General features: G+C 45.7%; 1 protein-coding gene and 1 pseudogene across 1 annotated transcript in view; one reads left to right on the top strand and one right to left on the bottom strand.

Moving 5' to 3' along the window:
• LOC147460356 (calreticulin-3-like) overlaps positions 1–23,807 on the top strand; it is a 104,168-nt gene that overhangs the window by 53,219 nt on the left and 27,142 nt on the right. The window contains exons 2-13 of the mRNA XM_086511445.1: positions 18,173–18,280; positions 18,497–18,689; positions 19,066–19,324; positions 19,583–19,639; positions 19,758–19,805; positions 19,894–19,980; positions 20,085–20,142; positions 20,231–20,298; positions 20,421–20,516; positions 20,602–20,658; positions 20,903–21,028; positions 21,113–21,154. Of these exons, the coding sequence (XP_086367571.1) occupies positions 18,173–18,280; positions 18,497–18,689; positions 19,066–19,324; positions 19,583–19,639; positions 19,758–19,805; positions 19,894–19,980; positions 20,085–20,142; positions 20,231–20,298; positions 20,421–20,516; positions 20,602–20,658; positions 20,903–21,028; positions 21,113–21,154 (1,199 nt within the window). The remainder of the gene's footprint in view (positions 1–18,172; positions 18,281–18,496; positions 18,690–19,065; positions 19,325–19,582; positions 19,640–19,757; positions 19,806–19,893; positions 19,981–20,084; positions 20,143–20,230; positions 20,299–20,420; positions 20,517–20,601; positions 20,659–20,902; positions 21,029–21,112; positions 21,155–23,807) is intronic.
• On the bottom strand, positions 11,956–13,473 carry LOC147460357 (uncharacterized; annotated as a pseudogene).

Below are 23,807 nucleotides of genomic sequence, written 5' to 3'. Positions count from 1 at the left end.
TGTTTATCCAGTTCGTTTGTGATCACTTGCACCCTCTCACTAAAGGAACAGAAGGCTCTCCCTTCTATAAGTAAAAGGAACCCTTGAGCACAGTTCGGAGCACTCATCTTGAGCAAAGTTCAACATTCACTTATGCTGCACCTTACACTCGAGGTCGTGGGCGTGTGGATCTGCCTAGCTCAGTGGCTCGGTCAAGCAACGTAACTCTAGTGTGAGTGGGCTCTGAGATCTGCTGTGATAATTGGTCCTCTAGCTCTCCCCTGGTTGGTGTAAAGAAATCTGTGGTTCGTCTCTAAGACCGTTTTTCCCCTGATGTCCTCAGCAAGCTCTCCCTAAGTCTGCGCAGCTCTAGCAAGAACAATCCGAGACATCTCCGATCCTTGTATCTCATGACTCTAGAAAATGGTCCGAAACCTTCTCTGAACAAGCCGTGGAAGCGGCCGCGTATCTCATAGTACGCCGGGTAATGACATGTGTAGTGCAGCTCTGTCTCTGGTTCTAAGTTACATAGGTGACATATCCTGGCCCCTGTTGAAACCTCTCGGAATCGGCCAGTCTCGATCTGGAGCTGATGTGAGGATGTGCGTATCTGCCAATAGCGCATTGTATCCCATAAGATAAGTGCGTATCGATGTATGTAGGCCTAGTCACAAAACACGTCCTCTGTGAGTTGGAGAAGATGCTCTCTATAGAAGGCCATCTTCGTGCCCAACTCTTGTGTCGGTTGTATCTATGTGCTCTTGGTATCTAGCTGAATCAGATCTTGGCGTATAAGTTTGGTGATCTTTGTCCGTGTGAGAGACAAGGAGGGTGCATCCAGGGAGTATTGAGACGGAGGCAATCCATCCATGTTGAAACCATGTGATTGAAACTACGCTGTCATCTGTCCATACCAGCATGCTGTATTGCCTTGTAGTGCTAGTTGTCGAGATGACTCCAGTGCAAGCCGAGCGTATCTGTCCCTGGGGAGATCCCATAAACCATATATAAAGGATATTGATCTAGTCAATGCCTCCACCACGAGGGGGGGGGGGGGGGCCTAGCTCGGCTCTGATAATTTTATGTGGTATTGATGCCTTAGCCTGGATCATCCGAGCGATCATAGAGACTAGAGGCCTCTCCATACATCTCCATCCATCTGTGTTGCCAGATCTCCCATCATGGTCTACTGAGGGTCCCCATACCTGAACTCCATAGAGCATAGCTCAATTCACTAGAGTGTCAAAAAGCCAGAGCTTTGTTTGCGGAAACTGAACTTGCGAACACATCCTCTCTAGTCCTTCCAAGGTTGCATATTGTGAGGATTCTAGGTACTAATCCTTTATTAAGTACTTAAACTCATGATTAAGACTTAAGAAACTGAAGTGAACTCAAAGAAAGACTCAGAAGACTCTGTGTTTGATTGATCGATTGAAAGTATGATACAAGGGCTCCTTATATAGGAGACGAAGAGACATAAATGAAAAGACACGTCTCATGGTGAAGAGATGCGACGTTAGACGTAAAGACACATCCTTTCGGCGAAGAGCTGCAATCATTGGGCGAAGAGTCGCATCCGTAGAGCGAAGGGGTGTGATTAGTCGTCGTCGAAGGAGGGTGGCGTTTGGCGAAGAGGCATGTCTCTTGGGCGAAGAGGTGTGACCATCCAAGCGCAGGGGTCCTCCTTTGCATTGCACGTCACGTATCTGCATCAATGAGTAAGTATTGTAATGTAGTTAAGTCACAAATGTGACATTCCCTCCCTCTTAAAATAAAACCCATGTGTCAAATGAAAGTCTGTCCTTTGTCGAAGAATTCTTGGAGGAGGTGATGGTATTGTTGCATTTCTTCATCAGTTTGCCAAGTAGAATCTGTGCATCCACTTAACAAGAAATTCAGTTATGATCTTTTGTCTAGTTTCTTTTTGATGAACATTGAGAATCTTTTCTGGGACAAGAATAATGTGTTCATCTTCAATTTCTGGCACATAAGAAGATAAGTTTAGAACAGGCGAATCTCCTTGAATATACTGTTTGAGGCAGGAAATGTGAAAAGTTGGATGAATTTTTCCCCATGAAGGCGGAAATTCTAACTTGTAGCTGAGAACTGAATTCTTCTTGATGATCTTGAAAGGCCCATAGAAGCAAAGTCGCAATTTTGGGAAGACTGACTTCACTGCTTTGTAGCGATGAGGTGCTACATACAATAAGACCAAGTCACCTTCTTTAAATTCTGCATATCGACGATGCTTATTTGTCTGCTTCTGTTAACTTTTTTGAACATGTAGTAATTTATCTCGAATCTGTAGAAGGACATCTTGCATTTCTTGAACCAATTGATCCGCTAACGCTACTTTGTGTTGAAGAACAAAGTTCGTAGGCACAAGAGGAGTATGTCCATATGCTGCTTGAAATGGTGTCATTCGATTTACCGAATGAGGAGAGTTATTATAAGCAAACTCCACAAGTGGCAAATAATCCTCCCAAGATGCTAATCGAGTCTGAATGTAATGTCGAAGCATCTCTTTTAAAATTTGGTTCACTCTTTCTGTTTGATCATCTGTTTGAGGATGGTAGGTTGAACTGAACAATAGATTGGTTCCAAGAGACTTGAATAGTGATGTCCAGAAATGTCATGTAAACTTTGGATCTCTATTGGATATGATGGATTTTGGTAATCCATGCAATGTGAAAATATGTTGTACGAAGAGTGTTGCAACATCCGGAGCAGAAAATGTTTTCTTGCAAGGTATAAAATGCGCCATTTTGGAAAATCGATCAACTACCACAAGAATTTGAGCATTGCCTTTAGGGGATCGAGGCAAAGTGGTAATAAAATCCATGTTTATACTTTCTCATCTTTCGTGAGACACGGATAAAGGTTGAAGTAAACCTTGAGGTAATTGTCGAGAAGCTTTCATGATCTGACATGAGTGACAAGCTTTCACAAACTTAATAACATCTGCTTGCATTTGCGGCCAAAAATATGTTGCTGGCAAAAGCCGATATGTTTTGTTAATTCCAGGATGTGCAACACAAGGTACTTCATGATGTTCCTGTATCAAAATCTTTCTCAAAGATCCTTTGTGTGGAACACAAATACGATCTATGTAGTAGAGTAACTCATCTACTATTGTATATGCTGCAAACATATTCATCTCTGACGGAGTGGGACTTAGAGATTTGAGGGCTCAAAAAACATCTCCAAAGTCTTTGTCTGTCAAATATTCATTCTTGAAACATACAGGAATTTCCATCTGCACATTTGGTTGCTGAGGCATGCGGCTCAAACGCATTTGCTACCACATTTTGTAGACCAGGCATATACTGAATCACCATGTGAAAATTTGCCAAAAATTCAATCGATCTTCCTTGATGAGGATTCATCACTGGTTGAGTAAAAATATACGTTAAAGACTGATGATCTGTTTTAACCACTGAATCTGCGCCAAGAAGGTAATGTTTCCAAGTGCGGTAAGCATGTACGATAGCCAAAAATTACTTATCATATAGTGGGTATCGCATTTGTATTGCTGAAAATTTTCGAATGTCAAAAGCAATGACACGATCATTTTGCATGAGAACACCACTTGATGCTTGATCAGAAGCATTGGTCATCACGTCAAATGGTTGAGTAGGATCTGCAATTGCTAAGACAGGTGTTGTCGTCAAAGCATGCTTGAGTTCATTGAAAGACTTTTCTGCTTCAGGAGTCCAATGTAGCTTATCCTTCTTTGTCAATTCCGTTAGAGAAGAAGCAATATCTGAGAACTTATGGACTTCAGTGTGATAAAAACTAGCAAGACCCAAGAAAGATCGCACATCTTTAACAGTGAGAGGTAAAGGCCAGTCAACAATGACCTTAATCTTCTTTGAATCCACAACAATCCTTGTAGCAGAAATCACATGTCCAAGGTATTCCACGTGATCTTTGAAAAACTCGTTTTTCTTCTTGTTGATGTACAACACATTTGTACGTAATGCCTCAAAGACAATCTGTAAGTGTTCTTTGTGATCTACCATGGTTTTACTGAAGACAAGGATGTTGTCGAGTACGTGATCACAAATTTATCCAAATAAGGGCCAAAAATTTCATTCATCAAGGTCATGAAGGTTGCTGGGGCATTGGTTAACCCAAAAGGAATGACCAGAAATTCATAATGACCATACTTTGTCTGAAAAGCTGTTTTGTATTCATCGCCAATTCTAATGCGAATCTGGTGATAACCTGACTTCAGATCGACCTTGGAATAGACCCTTGAACTTAATAGTTGATCAAAGAGTTCATCGATGCGAGGTAAAGGAAATTTGTTTTTTATCATCAGCTTATTGAGCGCCAAAAGGACTTTTGCTGGGACGGATATGACCTTTATCAAATAAATCTTCCAATTGTCGCTGAATTTCTTGAGATTCTGAATATGAAACGCGATAGGGAGCTCGAATTGGAGGAGGTTGTTCAGGGAATCAAATCGATTGTATGATCCACAGGACGACGAGGAGGTAATGTAGTTGGGAGCTCATTAGGAAATAAGTCCACGAATGGTTTAAAGAAGGGCTGTTGCAAGCAAGCAGTGGGTGATGTTGAGGATTTTGAGTTTTCTTCCGTTTTTGCTTCTTTTTCTCGCAACATAATCAAGGATGTTGCACAATCACGCTTGCGAACCAAACGCTTAACTTGTAAAGCTGAGACCAAGGTGATAGGGTTTGCATTAAAAAGACCACAAAGTTTCCTTCTCGATGATCATGATAAAGCCGTATGGAATGATCTTTGAAAGTGATGACAGGATCATACTGATACAACCAAGATTGACCAAGAATCATGTCGTACTGCGATAAGGGCATTACTGCAAAGCTTAAATGATCCTGGGAATCCTGAATTTGGAATTGTAACTGTTGAAGTTTCCTGTTGCAGTTCAAAAATGAACCATCTGCAAGTTCCACTTGAAGAGCTTCCAAACTCTGTTGGGTTGGTAGGTGAAGCTTGCTGACTAAAGAAGTGCTGACAAAATTTGTGGAACATCCACTATCTATGAGCACATTGATTGGATGTTGACCAATGAAACCAAGAAGATTGAGCACCTGGTTAGAAAGATCAGTAGGAACTATTGTGGGCATTTAGCATTAAGGCGCTAATCACTTTGGATACTCTAATCGCACGAACTGCTTGTTTGCCTTTGTTCTTTATAGGAGGTGGACAGTGTTCTGAATCTGTACATGACTCTATATTTGAATTTTGCTGTATATTTGAAGGGTTTGGACGCTTCGGGCATGCATACCACCTGTGTGATCCACCATAAATTGTACACAATCCTGTGCTGCTGGACTGTGAGGTGGAGGGAGCCGATGAAGAAGCTTGTTGCTCTACTGAGCCATTACGACGGCCATTACGTCGGCGGTCAGACCGAAACTGTCCTCGATTTCGATTGTTATTGTTGGAAGAGGAACCGTTATATGAAGCCGCTGCTTGTCCAGAGAACCGAGGCCGAAAAGACTGCTGTCTAGAAAATTTTTGTCGAGAAGACTGAGGCTGCTGTAGTGAACGCCGATTAGGATTAAAGTTGCTTGGATGACCACGTTCAGAAAAGCGGCCACTGGTTGAAGACTGATTGTTCATAAATGAGGTTCGTGTTGGACGGCGATTGTCTCCAAGCCGTTCGACATAAGCAATGGCAGCATCCAGTGTAGTTGGGTTAAACTTTTGCACATCATCCTTCAGGTTGGGTTCTAGTCCGTTGATAAAACTGTGTAGTTTATTCGAGGAACTGAGGGTCTCTATCTCCAGAGTTAGCCTTTGGAACTCTGTGATATACGCGGCCAAGGAACTTGTTTGGTTCAGGTGGCGGAGAGCAGACCGGGCATGAAAGTCCGCATTCGCAGGTTCAAATGCTTTGCGAATGGAGCGCCGGAATTTGTCCCATGAAGGGGTGCGTTTACCGTCAACAACTCTACTTTGCCACCACAGGAATGCTGTATCTTTCAATAATGAACTAGCTAATGCAACTTTCTTACTTTCCACCAAGTCCGTATTGAACAGGTAGACCTCCATCTTAAATATCCATTGGTCTAGCACACGCTTGTCGCGGCGACCATTGTATGGTTCTGGCAACTTAACATCGAGCTTCTTTTTCTGTGCGGAATTAAATTTTTTATAAAGAAGCTGTAATTCAATATTGTCTACCTCTGTTGTAGGATCTGGTTCGTCTTCGTGTGCGTTCACTGAAGCTTCTGAAGAAGAGGGTGTAGTAGCAGAAGGGTTTGCTCGAGAAGAAGTGTGTGTGCTACATCTGCTCCAAACGAGTGTTGAGGGAAGCAAGACTTGTTGTAAATGTCTGTTGTAAGGCTTCCATTTGTTCTTTGAGGAAAGCAATCATGGTGCCTGCTGGCCATCTTCTTCTGCTTGGGACATGGTTCTGCCTCAGAGAGAGTATCGAGGAGACGTTGGAGAAGTATGAGGCCTGTAGACAGGAGAAGCTGGTTCTAACGATTCGCCAAGCTCTACTAGGAAGTCGGAATCGAAGTCCGAATGCTCGATATCCTCGATCTCTTCCACTGGAGGTGTCTTAGCTGGAGCGGGCGACAGAGGTGTGTACTTCGGAATGCGTAACTCGCTTTGAACACGTACCAGGGGCTAGAGGGATATAATATTGTTGACAACGTCCACTCTGCACTTTGCTAGTGAGTAGGCGAGATGGGGGTAACGCCCAAGGATAAACTCGTAATGCTGAAGGTGCTGAGAGTCGCAGGTGAGAAAAATATGGCACGCCACCCAAGTCTGGAACTGTCTTGTGGCGGTGGGTGACGTAAAGTAAATATTCTTGCTGGACCAGCACGGCTTGTGGCGCGGGAACATGTGCAAGGACGGGTTTTGGAATGGGTTCTGGAGTATCCGGAATAATAATCACTTCCGGGTCGTATGCGGGTTCCGGTTCTGGGGTATTTGGTATAACGATCACTTCAGGAGCAAGAGGAGGATTTTCCGACAAGATGTCTTCGGGAACCTCGTCTATATAAGAGAGATAAGACACTGGAATCCAGAATTGATCGCCATCCATCGCTGCGTGAAGCCGATGCAAGAAAATTGCCAGCGCTGGAAGAGAGAATCCACCACGCGGGAGAGAGAGTGGACGCTGTGATCGTTATTTATGCCATCAGTTTCTTACGCTGCCTGGCCTTGGTTTATTTATTTATAAATGTTGAGGCCTTTGCACACTAGGGATTAAATTGGTCTTGGCCCAAAGTTAAAGTGGCCAGCCAATTTATTAAATAACATGTGCAAGGACGGGTTTTGGAATGGGTTCTGGAGTATCCGGAATAATAATCACTTCCGGGTCGTATGCGGGTTCCGGTTCTGGGGTATTTGGTATAACGATCACTTCAGGAGCAAGAGGAGGATTTTCCGACAAGATGTCTTCGGGAACCTCGTCTATATAAGAGAGATAAGACACTGGAATCCAGAATTGATCGCCATCCATCGCTGCGTGAAGCCGATGCAAGAAAATTGCCAGCGCTGGAAGAGAGAATCCACCACGCGGGAGAGAGAGTGGACGCTGTGATCGTTATTTATGCCATCAGTTTCTTACGCTGCCTGGCCTTGGTTTATTTATTTATAAATGTTGAGGCCTTTGCACACTAGGGATTAAATTGGTCTTGGCCCAAAGTTAAAGTGGCCAGCCAATTTATTAAAGGCTTAAAAAAAAACTGACCATGAACGTAAAAAGAGATCGCTGGCTGCGCAAGAGACATCGAAACTCTTCCAGAGAGGCATCGCTAGTGCTCGTGACCAAGAGGTGCATCTGCCAGGGAATGAGGCTCTCAAGGGGTGCGACCCATCATCGCCAAGGGGTGCGAGGCAGGAAGCTCCAGCGCATGGAAGATTGAAACGCAAAGGGTGCATCCCTTCAGAGAAGTGCATGCCAGGAGTGCAGCCGGTATGCCATAGCACCCATCTCTTTCTTCTGTCTTCTGCTTGACTTATGTATATGTAGAAGAGAAGATTACCTCATGCTGGATTGTATATTGTCCATCGTTCTTTTGCTTCCATGCAACTCCGCGAAGGGGGGGGGAGAGGGTAGCGGCGAGGGTGAGAGGCTCACAACCTTCGGGTCCCGGGGAAAAAATTGCTCTGATACCACCGTGAGGATTCTAGGTACTAATCCTTTATTAAGTACTTAAACTCATGATTAAGACTTAAGAAACTGAACTGAACTCAGAGAAAGACTCAGAAGACTCTGTGTTTGATTGATTGATTGAAAGTGTGAGACAAGGGCTCCTTATATAGGAGAGACGAAGAGACATAAATGAAAAGACACGTCTCATGGTGAAGAGACATGACTTTAGACATAAAGACACATCCTTTCGGCGAAGAGCTGCTACCATTGGGCGAAGAGTCGCAGCCGTAGAGCGAAGGGGTGTGACTAGTCGTCGAAGGAGTGGCTTTTGGCAAAGAGGCACGTCTCTTGGGCGAAGAGGTGTGACCATCCAAGCGCAGGGGTCCTCCTTGGCATGGCAATTCGTGTATCTGCATCAATGAGTAAGTATTGTAAGGTAGTTAAGTCACAAACGTGACACATATGCTCTCGTCAGTCTAGTATTTGATGCTCACCTCAGTGAAAACACCGGTCCACCGACGACTACCCCAAGATAAGTATATGCATGTGTGTACTCCACAGTCTCCTGGCCATACGTAAATGTGGGTGTTGACCTCCTGACCCACTATGGTGTGGTGTTGAACACCATAACCTTGGTTTTCCCCAGGTTGACAGATAATCCACTGTCATGAGCAAATGTATGCAAAGCATCCAAATGACGTTGCATCCCCTCTGGAGAGGTAGAAATCAGCACAATATCATCAATATATAGTAACAACGGAATTCATGTCCTTGCTAGTTGAGCCCCTCTGTCTCCTTGACGCTCTACATAATCCGAAAACTCATCCACATACATCCCAAACAGAGTCGGGGATAGGGGACATCCTTGCTTTACTCCAATTGTGGAGTGGACCATGTCAGACATTCCCTCAGTAGTGCGTACCTGCCCCATCATTGTCCTGTATAAAGCCAGAATACCCCAGATCAGCTCTATAGGCACACCCATGTCGTGTAAACTGCGTATAAGTCTGGCTCTCGGCACTGTGTCGAAAGCTTTGCGGAAATCTACAAAGCTACAATAGATCCTCTTGCCATGGTGTCTACCCTCCTCAATAATAGCTATGAGTGTCAGAATTTGGTCAAGCGTGAAGAAACCTCTCCTGAATCGTGCTTGCCCTGGTGCTCGTATGGCCTCTCGCTCTACCCATCCACTTAGCTCCTGCTCAAGAACGGATGGATACAGGCTAGCTAATGTGTGACCATCCATGATGGTGCGATAATTCTCGGGAATCATGGGATCTTCTGACTTGAAAATAGGCACAATCGTAGACATACTCCAAGTCTCAGGGAAGCCTTCATACATGGCTCGATTAAACATCATAGCAAGGAGCTCTGCAAGCATATCTCTGGCATGGATGAAGTGCTCTACTACCAGAACATCATGATCATGTGCTCTCCTTGTCTTCATCCTGTCAATGGCTTTCTTTATTCTCTCGACAGTAAAGAAAGAATATGTCTCCGGGCATGTCTCTATTGGGTCCGGCAAAGGTGGTTGTCCTGATGCTGTATAGAGAGATGTGGCATATTCCCCTCATGTCTCTGTGGATGTGACCGTTGTTGGTGGTGAATGCTCGTGGAATAGCCTCCATGCTTCGCCCGAGTTTTGACTCATAAATAGCTGATACAGATTCCGCTCTAGCTGAGATAGATAAGCCCTTTTTTTTCGTGGCACTAGGCGGCGAAAGATAATCCGTGACTGTCTATGTGTGGTAATACCCATGAGCACTTCCCTCTGTAATTTGATCCTCAACTCTCTACACTCCTCATCATACCAACTGTTCTGGGGCATGCTCTTAGATCGTCTCTGTGTAGGCTGGCTGTGGGGGTATGCCTCTGATGCTGCAGCATGGAGTGTCTCTGTCTGCATTTGAGTGAGTTCAGCTAGTGGCTGTCCCGGCTCCTGAGTGCATAGCTGCCTGTATATCTCATCCATATACACAGGATCCGTCTCCCTCATGAAGGTATACCGAGTGTGTGTGGGACCTCTCCTAATGGAGCTGTGCTGAACTAAAACGTCAGGGTGAAAGACAAGATAGCATGATCAACTGCTACTCCAAGTGGCCTAGTGCCCACCATGAAATCCTGAAAGAATGGAATGAGACCTGGTTGGGCCATAACATAATCCACTGTGCTAGCACCATGTCCGTGTGGAAAGCAAGTAAAACCTCCAGATGTCAAAAATCTTTGTAGGCCATTCAAAATGGCCAATCTATATGCTGTTCCCATATCTATCAAGTATCTGCCATACTCAGTGTATTCCTCTATATTGTGATAGTGTGTATAGGCCCATCTCTGTCACGTCCGGCTCCCTAAGCATCTCCTCGGAAGTATCATAAAATATTGTCTGGTGATGGGCAGTCCTAGCATTGAAGTCCCCTAGTATGATAATGTCACCATCCTTGGAAAACTCGCATGTGTCATTATCCAAAATAGCAAAGGGAGACTGTCCTCTAGGTGATGCATATATTGACGTACTAGGAGGAAAGTAACAAATAGCAATGTAGGAAGAGGCTAAAGTGATCTACGAGACCCAATGTTACAATTGGTGAATCTGATACAGTGTTTTGAGTACAAAAAGTAGGTAATATATATATATATATATATATATATATATATATATATATATATATATATATATATATATATATATATATATATATATATATATATATATATAGAGAGAGAGAGAGAGAGAGAGAGAGAGAGAGAGAGAGAGAGAGAGAGAGAGAGAGAGAGAGAGAGAGAGAGAGAGAGAGAGAGAGAGAGAGAGAGAGAGAGAGAGAGAGAGAGAGAGAGAGATGAAAATGAAATGAAATGTTATATTAACGTCTTCAAAGGCCAAAGTGACCTATGAGACCAGAAAGTTACAATGTGGTGGATCTGATACAAAGTCAGAGTAACAATATAACAACATAACAAAACAAAATATATACATGGGATCCTAGACTGGTCGATGTGAACTAAGCAAAAATGGGCGGCTTGCTGGGATAGCTAAATCACAAGATATCTAGCATCGGTTGTTGGCGGATCTCATCAATCTCCTCCATGGTCAATAGTTTGAGCGGGCATCGTCCATGCCTGGCCAGAGTGCTCCGAATGTTTTGATGTAGCCTCCGTCGATGCTGTGTAGTCCTCCGCAGTCATGGGCTCCTGGATTTCCCAGCTCAATCGCTCGGTCATCAGTGTGCCTCTGGTGTGAGATGAAAGGGAGCTCTGCTGTGGGAGTGGCTCTTGTGGCTGTCCCGTGTTTGCTCTGAAGAAGTCTGTGATCCGTCTCTGAGACTGGCTAGCCTCTCCAATCATCAAGCTATCTCTGTGTCTGTGCAGCTCGAGTAAGAACAAACCTAGGCATCTCTAATCCTCGTATCCCATGACTCTGGAGAGTGGTCCAAAACCCTCTCTGAACAGGCAATGGAAGTGGCCTCGTATCTCGTAGTAGAGGGGGCAGCGGCATGTGTAGTGCAACTCTGTCTCAGGCTCCATGTCGCGCGCGCGCGCGCGCGAGAGAGAGAGAGAGAGAGAGAGAGAGAGAGAGAGAGAGAGAGAGAGAGAGAGAGAGAGAGAGAGAGAGAGAGAGAGAGAGAGAGAGAGAGAGAGAGAGAGAGAGAGAGAGAGAGAGAGAGAGAGAGAGAGAGAGAGAGAGATTTTAACGTCCATAGGAGGCCGAAATCGGCCTATGAGACAAATCAATGTACATGGGGTGGGTGTCCTCTGGATATCCTGTGAAGGATGAAAAGGTACAAAGAAAAAATAGCTATCCTGTGTAAGGACTGAGGGAGGAGGGAGGTGGTACAAGGGTGGGATTCTAAAAACAGGGGAGAGATGCAATCCTATATGCTGGGGTGTAAGACATGATGCATGGGTGGGTGAGGTGTGAACAATCCGCGTAGGATGGCGGTTGGATCTGCAAAAGCCCGGATGCGTCTCTCCTCTAGAGATCTGTAGTAGCGCTCCTGAATCTCCTGGATCTCTCTCTGGTGAAGTCGGGGTGCCCTACGCCCATGGGGACGTGGACGTCTGTGAACTCGGACCTCCTTAGCCTGCTGTAGAGTCACCCCTCTCTGAGTAGTCTGGGATGGTGGTACTACTGTGCCCCTCTGGAAGAAATCTGTAAGCTGTGTCTGGCGCTCGTCTCTCACAATTGATGATGGCTGAAGGAGAGAGTCCCGGTGCTACTGTGCCTCTATGAGGAAGCGGCCGAAAAGTCGCTGGTCTGTGGACTGAAGAATCTGATGTAAGGTGGGCTGATCTGCAAACAAAGTCGGATATCTGTCTTTGATCCCCTCATATGCTCTACATCTGCACACAAAATGCTCCTCACTCTCAATGTCTGTTGTGGAAAATCTGCATATCCTCTTTGCCCTGGGGACGTGCAGCTCTCCCTGCCTCAATCTCTAGCTGGTGTGATGATACTCTGAGCTGTCCAATGGCGACCCGTGCTCTATGTGGCATGTGGACATCTATGTATCTCGGTCTCTGGATGAAACCATCTGCTAGGATGGTCAGGAAGTGGTCTCTGTAGTATTGCCTCTTCGTAGGAAGAGGCTCTCTGGGTGCGATCCATGTCTGTCGGATGTATAGTTGCCAGAGATCCTGTCTGAGAACTCGATTCCTCTCATGGTGTGAGAGGCGTATGTATGGGGAGTCAAGATCATACTGAAAAGGGGGCAAGTCTGTGATGTCCAAGCCATGGGATGTGAACCACTCTGTGACCTGTGAGTACCATGCTCTGGTGTCCCCCTCCTGATGTAGCTGTATCGATGCCTCGACAGCTCTGGGTGTGAATCTGTCTGGTGGAAGCTCTCGCATGCGCTGGATGAAGCAAACTGTCTTCTGGAAGAGGGCATCTACTAGCATCGGGGTGCCGCTAGCTCTGCTTTGATGATGTCGTGTGGTACTGATGGTTTGCTATGGAGCAAACGAGAGATCATAATGATCTGTGGGCTCTCTATGTGTGTCCAGAGAGATGCTGAGAGTCCTGGTGCCCATACTGCGGCAGCATACATCACGGCAGATGTAACTGAAGTGTCAAAAAGCCACCCCTTGGTGCGGGGCTCCTGGAAGTGGGCCTAGTGGCATCTGCGCTCTAAGGTGGCCAGTTCTGCATATCCTCGTGTAAGCCGGTCTTTGGCTGCCTGGGTCATGGAAAATTTGCCTGTGGTGCTAGTGAAAGTCACCCCCAAATATACATATGAATCAACTACCTCAACCTGTCCACCTGCTACCATGAGTACTGCTCTACTCCGGACTGTCCTGGAGGTGTGGAAGATCATGACCTTGGTCTTGCCAAGGTTCACTGTGAGCCCTCGATGTGTGCAGAAATCATCCAAGGCGTGTAGGTGGCTCTGTAGTCCCTCCTGTGTCTCCGAAACTAGAATAATATCATCTGCATAGAGCATAATATGGACTGGTGTACCTGCCAAGTCGGAGCCCGCCCCGCCTGCTTGTAGGATGTAATCTGCTATCTCGTCGATGTAGAGGCCAAATAGGGTCGGGGAGAGGGGGCATCCTTGCTTCACACCAATGGTGCTAGCAATGGGGTCCGATACTCCACCTGGGCACGGCACTCTACCTATGACCTGTGCATACAAAGAATGAATGGCCCATATCATCTCAGATGGTATCTGCAGCTCCTGGAGCCGCTGAAAGAGTCTCTCTCTAGGGATGGTGTCAAAAGCCTTGTGGAAATCCACAAAGCAGCAGTAGAGTCGTCTCTTCCGTGCTTTCGCCCGTTGATCAGGCAGCGAAGCACGAAGATGTGATCGATGGTTGAGAAAGTGCGTCGAAACCTTACCTGTCCTGGTGCACGTAGCCCTAATGCCTATGCGTATGTGCTGAGCTCTGCCTCAAGAGCTGCCCCATATAGTTTGGCCAATGTGTGGCCAATCATGATAGTCCTGTAGTTCCTTGGGGTGTCGCCAGATTTGTGGATCGGCACAATGGTGAGCATGGTCCACTCCTCTGGTAGTCCCTCAACCAAAGCGCGGTTGAAGAGACGTGCTATCAAGGGGGAGAGGGTGTCTGCTGCATAGATGAGGTGCTCGCTCTGTAGTCTAGTGTGGTCTGTTGAGCGGCCATGCTGGAGGTGTCGAATAGCCCTCTTCACCATACTAGATGTGAAGAAAGTCGAGGTGGTAGGTCGAGGGTCGGGTGGCTCCGGGAGCAGTGGCTTCCCAGGTATCTGGTATAGGCGCTCGGCGTAATCATGCCAGATCTGAGGATCCTCCAGGGTGGTGGTAGGACGTGGCTCTCTGAGAATCCTCCATACGGTGGCGCAGTCTGTACTCATGAGAAGGTGGTATAGCTCAAGCTTCTGTGCCTCTTCGAAGGCCCGCTGTTTACGGCGTGTGATGGCCTTCATCTGTCGCCGGACCTCACTCTCAGTGATCTCCTCCAAGGCTCGTCGAGCCCGTAGCTGCTTGTATAGATCCCTACACTCCTCGTCGTACCACCGGTTCTGGGGCATCGTCCCAGAGGGTGGAGGTCTACCAGTGTGGGTAGTATGTGGAAAGCAGCTGAGGGCTGAGGTGTGTAGAACTGCGGAAAGCTGGGTAGTGAGTGTAGAGAGGGGTGTATCTGGGTCGAGAGTGTAGATCCCCTTGTAGACATGTGATGAGTAAACTCTGGCTAGCTCATGTGTGAAATGTATGGTGGTGTGGTGTGTGTGTGTGTGTGTGAGAGAGAGAGAGAGAAATGAAATGAAATGAAATGTTATATTAACGTCTTCAAAAGGCCAAAATGACCTATGAGACCAATCAGTTACAAAATAGTGAATCTAATACCATGTCTGGGTACAAAAGAACTAGAAAAGAACTAGAAGTGGAACAAAATACTACTACTACTACTACAATCTAAAACTACGTGGGTGTAGCAGCTGATAGAATAGGTACCCGGTAAACTGGATGTAACAGTGTGTGAAACAAAGATGGAAGAAATGGTGAGGATCCATCCTCATCTGCACTCTGGATGTCGAGAGAGTATGGCTCGAATCTTCTGTTGTAGTCTCCGTCGATGCTGTGTAGCTCCTCTCCTCAGTCGCGGTCGTCTGTATCTCTGTAGCTCCAATGCTCGGTCGATGAGAGTGCCAGTAGTGGTCGAATGAGTGTGGGACGAGCTCTGCAGTGGTGGCTGCTCCTCTGGCTGTCCCATATCTAGTGAAAAGAAATCTGTAATGTGTCTCTGGGACTGCCTCTCTCTAGCTCTCCCCAGTAAAGTGTCTCTATACCTGTGTAACTCAAGTAGATATAGTCCAAGACATCTCTGATCCTCATAACTCATGACCCTAGATAGAGGACCAAAACCCTCTCTGAATAAGCAGTGGAAACGCCCCCGTATCTCATAGAACACTGTGCAATGACATATGTAGTGCAACTCTGTCTCTGGCTCTCTCTGGCATAATCGGCATATCCTGCTGTCTGCTGGTATCCCTCTGAATCTACCGGTCTCAATCTCGAGCTGATGTGAGGATGTGCGTATCTGACCAATGGCACAACGCAAACCATGAGACATATGTGTGTCCATGTAGCTGGGTCGAATCACAAACCCATCTCCTGTGAGGTGGAGAAGATGCTCTCTATAGAAAGCCATCTTTGTGCTCAACTCCTGAGGCGGCTCTATCCATGTCCTCCTGGTGTCGAGCTGGATCAGGTCCTGACGAATGAGTCTAGTGATCTCCACCCGTGTAAGAGACAGCGAGGGTGCCTGAAGAGAATACTGGAAAGGGGGCAACCTGTCCATGGTGAAGCCATGCGTCTGAAACCATGAAGTCATCTGTGCATACGAGCATGAAGTGTCCCCCTGTAGAGCTAACTGTCTGGAAGACTCAAGGGCCAATCTAGCATATCTGTCTCTAGTAGTATCCCATAGGCTGTGCACAAAGGACACTGATCTGGTAAGCGCCTCAATCTCCATGGGGGGGGCAGCTAGCTCTGCTCGAATGATCGCGTGAGGTACGGAGGCCTTGGCTCTAATCAATCGGGAGATCATAGATACCAAGGGCCTCTCCATACCTCTCCAACCATCCTGGCCTACAGAAGGTCCCCATACCTGTACCCCATACATCATAGCTGAGGCTACTAAAGTATCAAAGAGCCATAACTTTGTCCGAGGTTCCTGGAACTGAACCTGCGAACACATCCTCTCCAAGCCTCCCAAGGCCGCATAAGCTCTGGTCAGTCTAGTCTTTGCTGCTCTCCCCAAAGAAAACCTCGGCCCAGTGAAGACTATCCCAAGGTAAGTGTATGCATCTGTATACTCCACAATCTCTTGACCATACGTGAAGGTCGGTGCCGATCTCCTGATCCACTGCGGTGTGGTGTTAAACACCATGACCTTGGTTTTACCAAGGTTTACAGACAATCCACTATCCTCTGCAAAACTGTGTAATGCATCCAACTGTCGCTGCATACCCTCTGGTGAGTCAGAGATCAAGACAATATCATCAGCATATAACAACAATGGGATCCACGTCCCTGCCAGCTGGGCACCTCTATCACCCTCTCTGTCAATGTAATCAGACACCTCATCAACATACATACCAAATAGAGTAGGAGACAATGGGCAACCCTGTTTCACCCCGATAGTGGAGTGAACTAAGTCAGATATCCCCTCTGGGGTGCGTACATGTCCCATCACTGATCTGTATAAAGCCATAATCCCCCAAATCAACACTGTCGGCACCCCCATCTCCTGCAGTCTGCGCATCAGTCGAGCTCTCGGTACCATGTCAAATGCTTTGCGGAAATCCACAAAGCTACAATAAATCCGTCTCCCATGTGACCTGCCCTCCTCAATGATAGCTCTGAGTGTCAGAATATGGTCAAGAGTGGAGAAACCCCTCCTGAAACCTGCCTGTCCCTTTGCCCGTACACCCTCACCCTCTGCCCAGTTACTCAACTGCTGCTCAATAATGGATGAATACAATCGTGCCAGTGTGTGTCCAACCATAATAGTGCGGTAATTTCCAGGCTCTGTAGGATCACCTGCCTTGAATATAGGCACAATAGTAGACAACCTCCAAGTCTCAGGTAATCCCTCACACATGGCACGATTGAACAACACTGCAAGAACCTCCATCAGCATATCCCTAGCATGTATAAAGTGCTCCGCTACTAGACCGTCATGATCGTAAGCCCTCCTGGTCCTCATCCTGTCAATGGCTCTCTTTACCATCTCAGTGGTAAAGAAGGTGCTCGTAGGTGGACATGGCTCTGTAGGATCTGGAAGGGGATCCTGCCCAGGAACCGTATATAACGATGTCGCATACTGGCCCCACACATCAGGAGAAGTAATCACTGGGGGAGGGGAGTGCTCATGGAAGAGTCGCCATGCCTCGCCTGAGTCTCTACTCAAGAACAACTGATACAAGTCTCGCTCCATCTGGGCCAGGTAAGCTCGTTTCTTCTTTCGCACAAGGCGCCGGAAAGCAATCCGCGACTGTCTGTAGGTGATGACTCCTAAATGAAGATCCCTCTGAAGCTGGGCTCTCATCTCTCTGCACTCCTCATCATACCAACTATTCTGGGGCATGCTCCCAGAATGTCGCCTCCGATCCGGTTGAGTGTGTGGGTATGCCTCTGATGCTGCATCATGTAGTGTCTCAGTCAATAAAGTAGTGCACTCCTCTACTGAGAGGCCTGGAGCAACTGTGCATAGAGAGAGAGAGAGAGAGAGAGAGAGAGAGAGAGAGAGAGAGAGAGAGAGAGAGAGAGAGAGAGAGAGAGAGAGAGAGAGAGAGAGAGAGAGAGAGAGAGAGAGAAAAAGAAAGAAAGAAAGATTTTTAACGTGTAGAACTGCGGAAAGCTGGCTAGTGAGTGTAGAGAGTGGTGTATCTGGGTCGAGAGTGTAGATCCCCTCGTAGACATGTGATGAGTAAACTCTGGCTAGCTCATGTGTGAAATGTATGGTGGTGTGGTGTGAGTGTAGGTGGTGTGTGTGTGTGTGTGTGAGAGAGAGAGAGAGAGAGAGAGAGAGAGAGAGAGAGAGAGAGAGAGAGAGAGAGAGAGAGAGAGAGAGAGAGAAAGAGAGAGAGAGAAGTTAATGCATCAGATGGATGGGAGAGTCGGTGGGTGAAGTCAGACTACAAGAAGAGTGAAGGGCTTGCAGGAAGTTGGCTACACACAGCAGGAAAATGGTATGCTGACCCTGATGACAAAGGTGAGTCCATTTTGTGGACATTCAGGTCTGGCATGCATACAATCATGTGTGTCGTTTGCAAGTAGACTTGTAGGTGGGCAAATCATATACGCACATGACATGAGCTTAGAATTCTGTGTCTACAATCATGTGTGTCCTTTGCAATTAGATTTTTGGACACATAACATACACACACTTTTTGACTGACATGCAATGCTGAATGTGCTCGTCATACAGGCATCCAAACATATCCCGACTCTCGTTTCTATGGCATATCTGCAATGCTTCCTGAATTCAGTAACAAAGGCAGGACTCTCGTCATTCAGTACTCTGTCAAGATTGAACAGAAAATAGAGTGTGGTGGAGCATACATCAAACTCTTGAGTGGTCCGCTCAATCAGAAAAAGTTTAGTAGAGACACACCATACAGGTATTGTCTGCAGTGACATTTTAGCATGCACCTTTAAATGGGCTCGCATCCTGTTTGGCGCTACATAAGGGTGGCATTTACATCATAGAGGTAGTGTTTCAAGCAATGGATCCCATGACATACAGGCCCCGTAGTTATCAGTTTATGCTGCACAATCAGTCTTGTGTGGCACATTCATGTCCAGCTTTAACGTTTCTCTATATATGGTTACTGGTAAAAAGTTTGTTAGCAATGGAATCTTTTAGCAAATTTTGTTTTGGCAGGAGGGTAGGGCTTTTCCTTGTTGGTAGGGCCTTAGTGATGTTTTGGTGATGACCGTGTTTGTTGACAAAAAAACTAAAGCAGCTTGGCTTTGGCAATGGGGTTTCTTTTGCAGCATTATGTTTGGGCCGGACATCTGTGGGTCAAGCACCAAAAAGATCCACGTTATTATTTCATACAAAGGCCAGAATTATCCCATCAGAAAGGAGCTGCAGTGTGAAACTGATCAGCTCACACACTTCTACACTTTCATTATCCGACCAGATGCTTCTTTTAGTATTCTGGTGGACAATCGTGAGAGGGAAGCAGGAAGTTTGTACAGCGATTGGGATATACTCCCACCTCGCAGAATCAAACAAGTGGATGCAAAAAAGGTTATAATCACTTATAATTTCTTCCAATGCACTTTGTGAACCATCTACCTAAACACAATGCCTGAGATAGTGGGATCATCTTTTGTCTACATCTGCAATTCTCCAGACACATCATGCAATCTGTGTGTCTTTTTTGATTTTCATATATGCCTGAGTGCATTAATGATTTGCAGCCTAGGTCGAATGGCATGGTAATGTTCGGGCCAGTCGATGTTTTATCCTACTAATAGCCTTTTGACATGAGCTTGGGATTTGCAGCCTGCAGATTGGGACGACAGGGAATACATTTTTGATCCTGAAGCTGGAAAACCTGAGGTTTATTATTTGACCTAGGCTTTGAACCAAGTATCTGTTTTGTGTTACTTTTGCCAAAGAGAAGTTCTCTTTCCTTGCCAAGTGTCTTTAATTTTTCTTCTCTCGTTGTTATGTGTAGGGCTATGATTTGATATCTCCAGAAATACCAGATGTCACTGTGACAAAGGTGAGAATACAAAATATTGCTGGCAGTTATATGCTTTCCAATTTTTTCTATTTTGAGGTTTGAGAAAAGTATTTTGTTTGCACTCTAGCCTGCTGATTGGGACGACGCGAAAGATGGACTGTGGAGCGTTCCGCTTGTCCCCAACCCAGAGTACAAGGGCCCTTGGAAAGGCAAGGTAGGGTGATAATATACTTCAAGGTCTCTTATAATCTCCAGGCCAAGAGTTTTAGATGCAAAAAATAGATGGTGTTGAGATTAACTGGTACAATGACAAAGCAGAAGGTGAAGAATCCAAACCACAAAGGGAAGTGGAGGATTCCGTGGATTGATAACCCAGGTGTGCTGTCCTAATTTCTGCAAGTCATCTTCAAACTCCCTTTCACCTTCGTGGTAAGATGTTTTCTACTTTGATTGGCAATTTACAGAATTTGAGGATGATCCAGATCTCTATGTTTTCAAATCTCTTAAGTACATTGGCATAGAGGTTTGGCAGGTGAGCAGATGTGAGGTGTAAAGCTAGCATTTCAAAGTACAAGAGTTTTTGTTGTGCAGAAGTGTAATATTCTGCGAGTCTGTGAACATCGCTTGACTGCAAGATTGTCATGTCATAATCAGGTCAAGGCAGGTTCTGTTTTTGACAACATTCTGCTCTGTGATGATCCTCTTTACGCCAAGCAGGTTGTACAAGATTGGTTTGACAACAATAAGGAGGTGTGTTCTCAGCAGAACTGTCAATTGTGGTTGGATACTAAAGTACTATTTTTGGCTAGCCATAGTGACAAAATGCTCTTGGCAGAGTGAGAAGGAGTCCTTTGATGCAGCTGAGAAGAGGAGGCTCAAAGAGGAGGAGCTGGTATTTTTTTTTTTCCAAAAGAGAAAATCTGTCTATTAAAATCACCTCAAGGGCACAGACCCCAAGGTAGAATTACATCAGAATAATACAGAGAGAACACCATAAATGGTATCACCAAAAAATAAAAACCTAGGGCAATCTAAGATACAAGATTGCCTCAAATCAAGACACTGTGCAGGACGTTGAGTTTCTGGATCTTGGACAGATATCAGAAGATCTGACTTTATTTTTGAACTTGTCGCAGGAAGCGGAACGAGCTAGAAGAGAAGGAGAGAAGAGGAGAAGAGACAGAGATCAGGAATATGAGAAGCGCTCTCGTCATCGGGATAGGATGCGTGATAAGATGAGAGATAAATATCGTCACCCCAAGGTCTGCTTGTAATCTGTAGTTTTATGTCACCCCTGCCTGTTGTAACGACTGTTTCATAAATTTGGAATAATTCCTGCTCTACAGAGGCGATCTATCGATGACGACGACGACGACGATGACTACCATGTGAGTTTATCTGATTTTTTTTACAGATTCACTATTTTCCCCTTGCATATGGAAAACCTCAAAAAATTCCGATGGACAATTTGTAGATCTCACTTGTACATAGCTTTTGTTGTAGTAGATTGCTTGTATTCCTAGTGGGAGGTGTCACCATACAGCTATACCCACAAACCCACATCCCTTCCTACACGTACACCCAAATGCACCCCAGACAAAGCATCGAAAAAATATCAAAACAGAGAAAAGGGCACAAATAAAACCAGACCCCAGAGTGATCATATAGTAGTAGTCAAGAAAGGCCAGAATAAGAAACATAGGGATATCAACAATGTGAACTTGAAAGATCGTGCAGGCATGTTAAAACCTATAAACCTCCCCAGAGAGCGTGTCTTCTCTTACAATTCTATCCTTTTGAATCCTGGAAATTCTAGATCTAAGCAAAGGGAAAAGGAATAAAATACTCTTTGTAATCTTGAAATTAAGTATAAAATTACAAAGAGCATGACTAAATTGAATTCCCTTTTTGGAGAAGCCTAAAGGAAAGTGTGTATATTTATATATATATTTTTAAAAAAATTTGTAAATTGTAGTGTGGGTGCGTGAAGAAGATCCTTCTATTTGTTTTCTGAAACTGGCCAGTGGTCTACAAATCCCCTATAAAGAGGGTACATGGTTCAAGAAACAAGGAAGGGGGAGACTCTCCCATGATGAACAAATAAATATACAACAGCTAGATCACAAAATGGGAGGAGGGAAAAGCCAACTTCCAAGTAGGTGGCTGATAATGCCACTGAATGCCACCAAGAAGGAAAGCTTGGGCTGCCACATCGTTATGAAAGCCTGGTGCTGTCTCTCAACACTGTCAGAACAACCCTGAATCTTGTCATATTGACTCGGACTGTATACGAGCTCCAACCAGAAAGCATGGACTGTCACTACTCGAGGCTCCGGTCACACAAACCATTGGCCAAGGCGGCTAAGAGGCTTCCATCCGTAGTATCTCTAGGCTGCTGTAGAGAAATCAGGCACTGTCATTGCTGAGGCCAACCCACAAAAAACCGAATCTCAAAGTTGCTGTCTCATATCCGAGGGCTAGCCTCGAACATGTCGACCATGCGCTTAACCCCCAAGTGAAAGTCATCTCTGGCAAAAGGGATGCCATCACTCAAAGTATCTTGAGCCAAATCTGCTGGGCCCAAGGGCAATCCTAAAGGCAGTTCTGCTGAGTCTCTAGAGGATGCCCAGACCTAGGGCAAACTGAGGGTGTCCACCATGTGCGAGTCAGACCCACATTGCAGTCCCTTTGTGCTTCTGAAAAAAAGTAATCCGGTAAGCGTGTGTTAGAAACAGCAGTGGAAGATGCTATGAGGAGAAGAACTGGGCCCTGAGCCGGTGGACACCTCGATTCCGATCTGGCTCAACTCCAAATATATCCTATGATACTAGAGAACACCTGCAATGCCACATACATGAACAAGGAAATTGTGGAGAAGAGAGATCACCGAGGTAGAAACAGACATGACATCTAAGAATGAGAGACAGAGATTGGTCCGGCTGCTACTTCCATTTGCTCATGCACACAAGACCAATGTCTCGGCCTCAACATGGGCTACCCTAGCTTGCTCTGTTAGTGAGGCTCTGTTGGAACTTCTCCTGGCAAGAGACTGATGTGAAGGGATGTCAGGTGCAACGGAAGGGTTTAAGGATTTTAGCTCAGATCTAATACTCCACACAAACACAAGGTTACTCTACTTCACTTGAAAGAATTGAAGTGAACACAATGAAAGAGAGAAGCAGAGAGAGAGAAGAGAGATGACACTGCATGTGGGGTCCCAACCACTCGCAAGGGCCCCCTTGCTCTATTGTCAGAGCAAGTACTTGCTTTAATTACTTGCATAAATGCTGATACAATGGCTAAATTCTGAATGCTGATGCTGGTACTGAGTACTTCATGCAAAATCTCTAGGCTGGATCTGATGCTGAGACCGAGGATGTGCAAAAAGCTAGGGCTGATCTGAAGCTATAGGCTGAAAATGCTGATCTGGTGCAAAATCGCTGGGGCTGAATCTGATGGAAAACGCTAGGGCTGAATGTGATGGAAAATGTGGGGGCTGAATCTGATGAAATTGCTAGGGTAGATGATAGGTCTGGTGCTGAATACTGAAAACGCTGGTGCTGAGGTGCTGGTGCTGAGGATATTGACGTTGAAGGTGCTGGCGAAGGAAACGTTGGTGGGCATGTGTACTGCGGGTACTTGTTCTGCTGTCTTTAAACTGAAGGCCAAGTGGCTCTTTTATAGGTCTTCTAGCCATTTGCCCTACCCACTTTTAATAAATGTCATGTCAAAGTCACTTATTAATAAATGACTTTAAGTGACTTACTGTGCAAGTGAGAATATGCAACTATGACCTGCGTGGTCATGCACGTCCTTCAAAGGCTCACAAAATGTCAGGCTAGATCCTTAGCTAACTAAGACCGATGCTAAACTATAGCAGTAGCTTGTCCACCTGGCTCCAATGCAATGCGCACGTGACATGGTGTGGCTGAATGTGGATCTCCTCCACTCCAATGCTTGTGCCAAAGGTGTGGTACTCTGCATGTGCATGATCACATCGCCTCTATGCATCTAACTGAGAAGCAAAAACGCAAGGGGAAT

The sequence above is a fragment of the Adiantum capillus-veneris genome, chromosome 4, assembly GCF_014529385.1.
Source record: "Adiantum capillus-veneris isolate H3 chromosome 4, ASM1452938v2, whole genome shotgun sequence".
In the NCBI taxonomy this organism is placed as follows: Eukaryota; Viridiplantae; Streptophyta; class Polypodiopsida; order Polypodiales; family Pteridaceae; genus Adiantum; species Adiantum capillus-veneris.
This window is presented reverse-complemented; position numbering and strand designations above follow the sequence as displayed.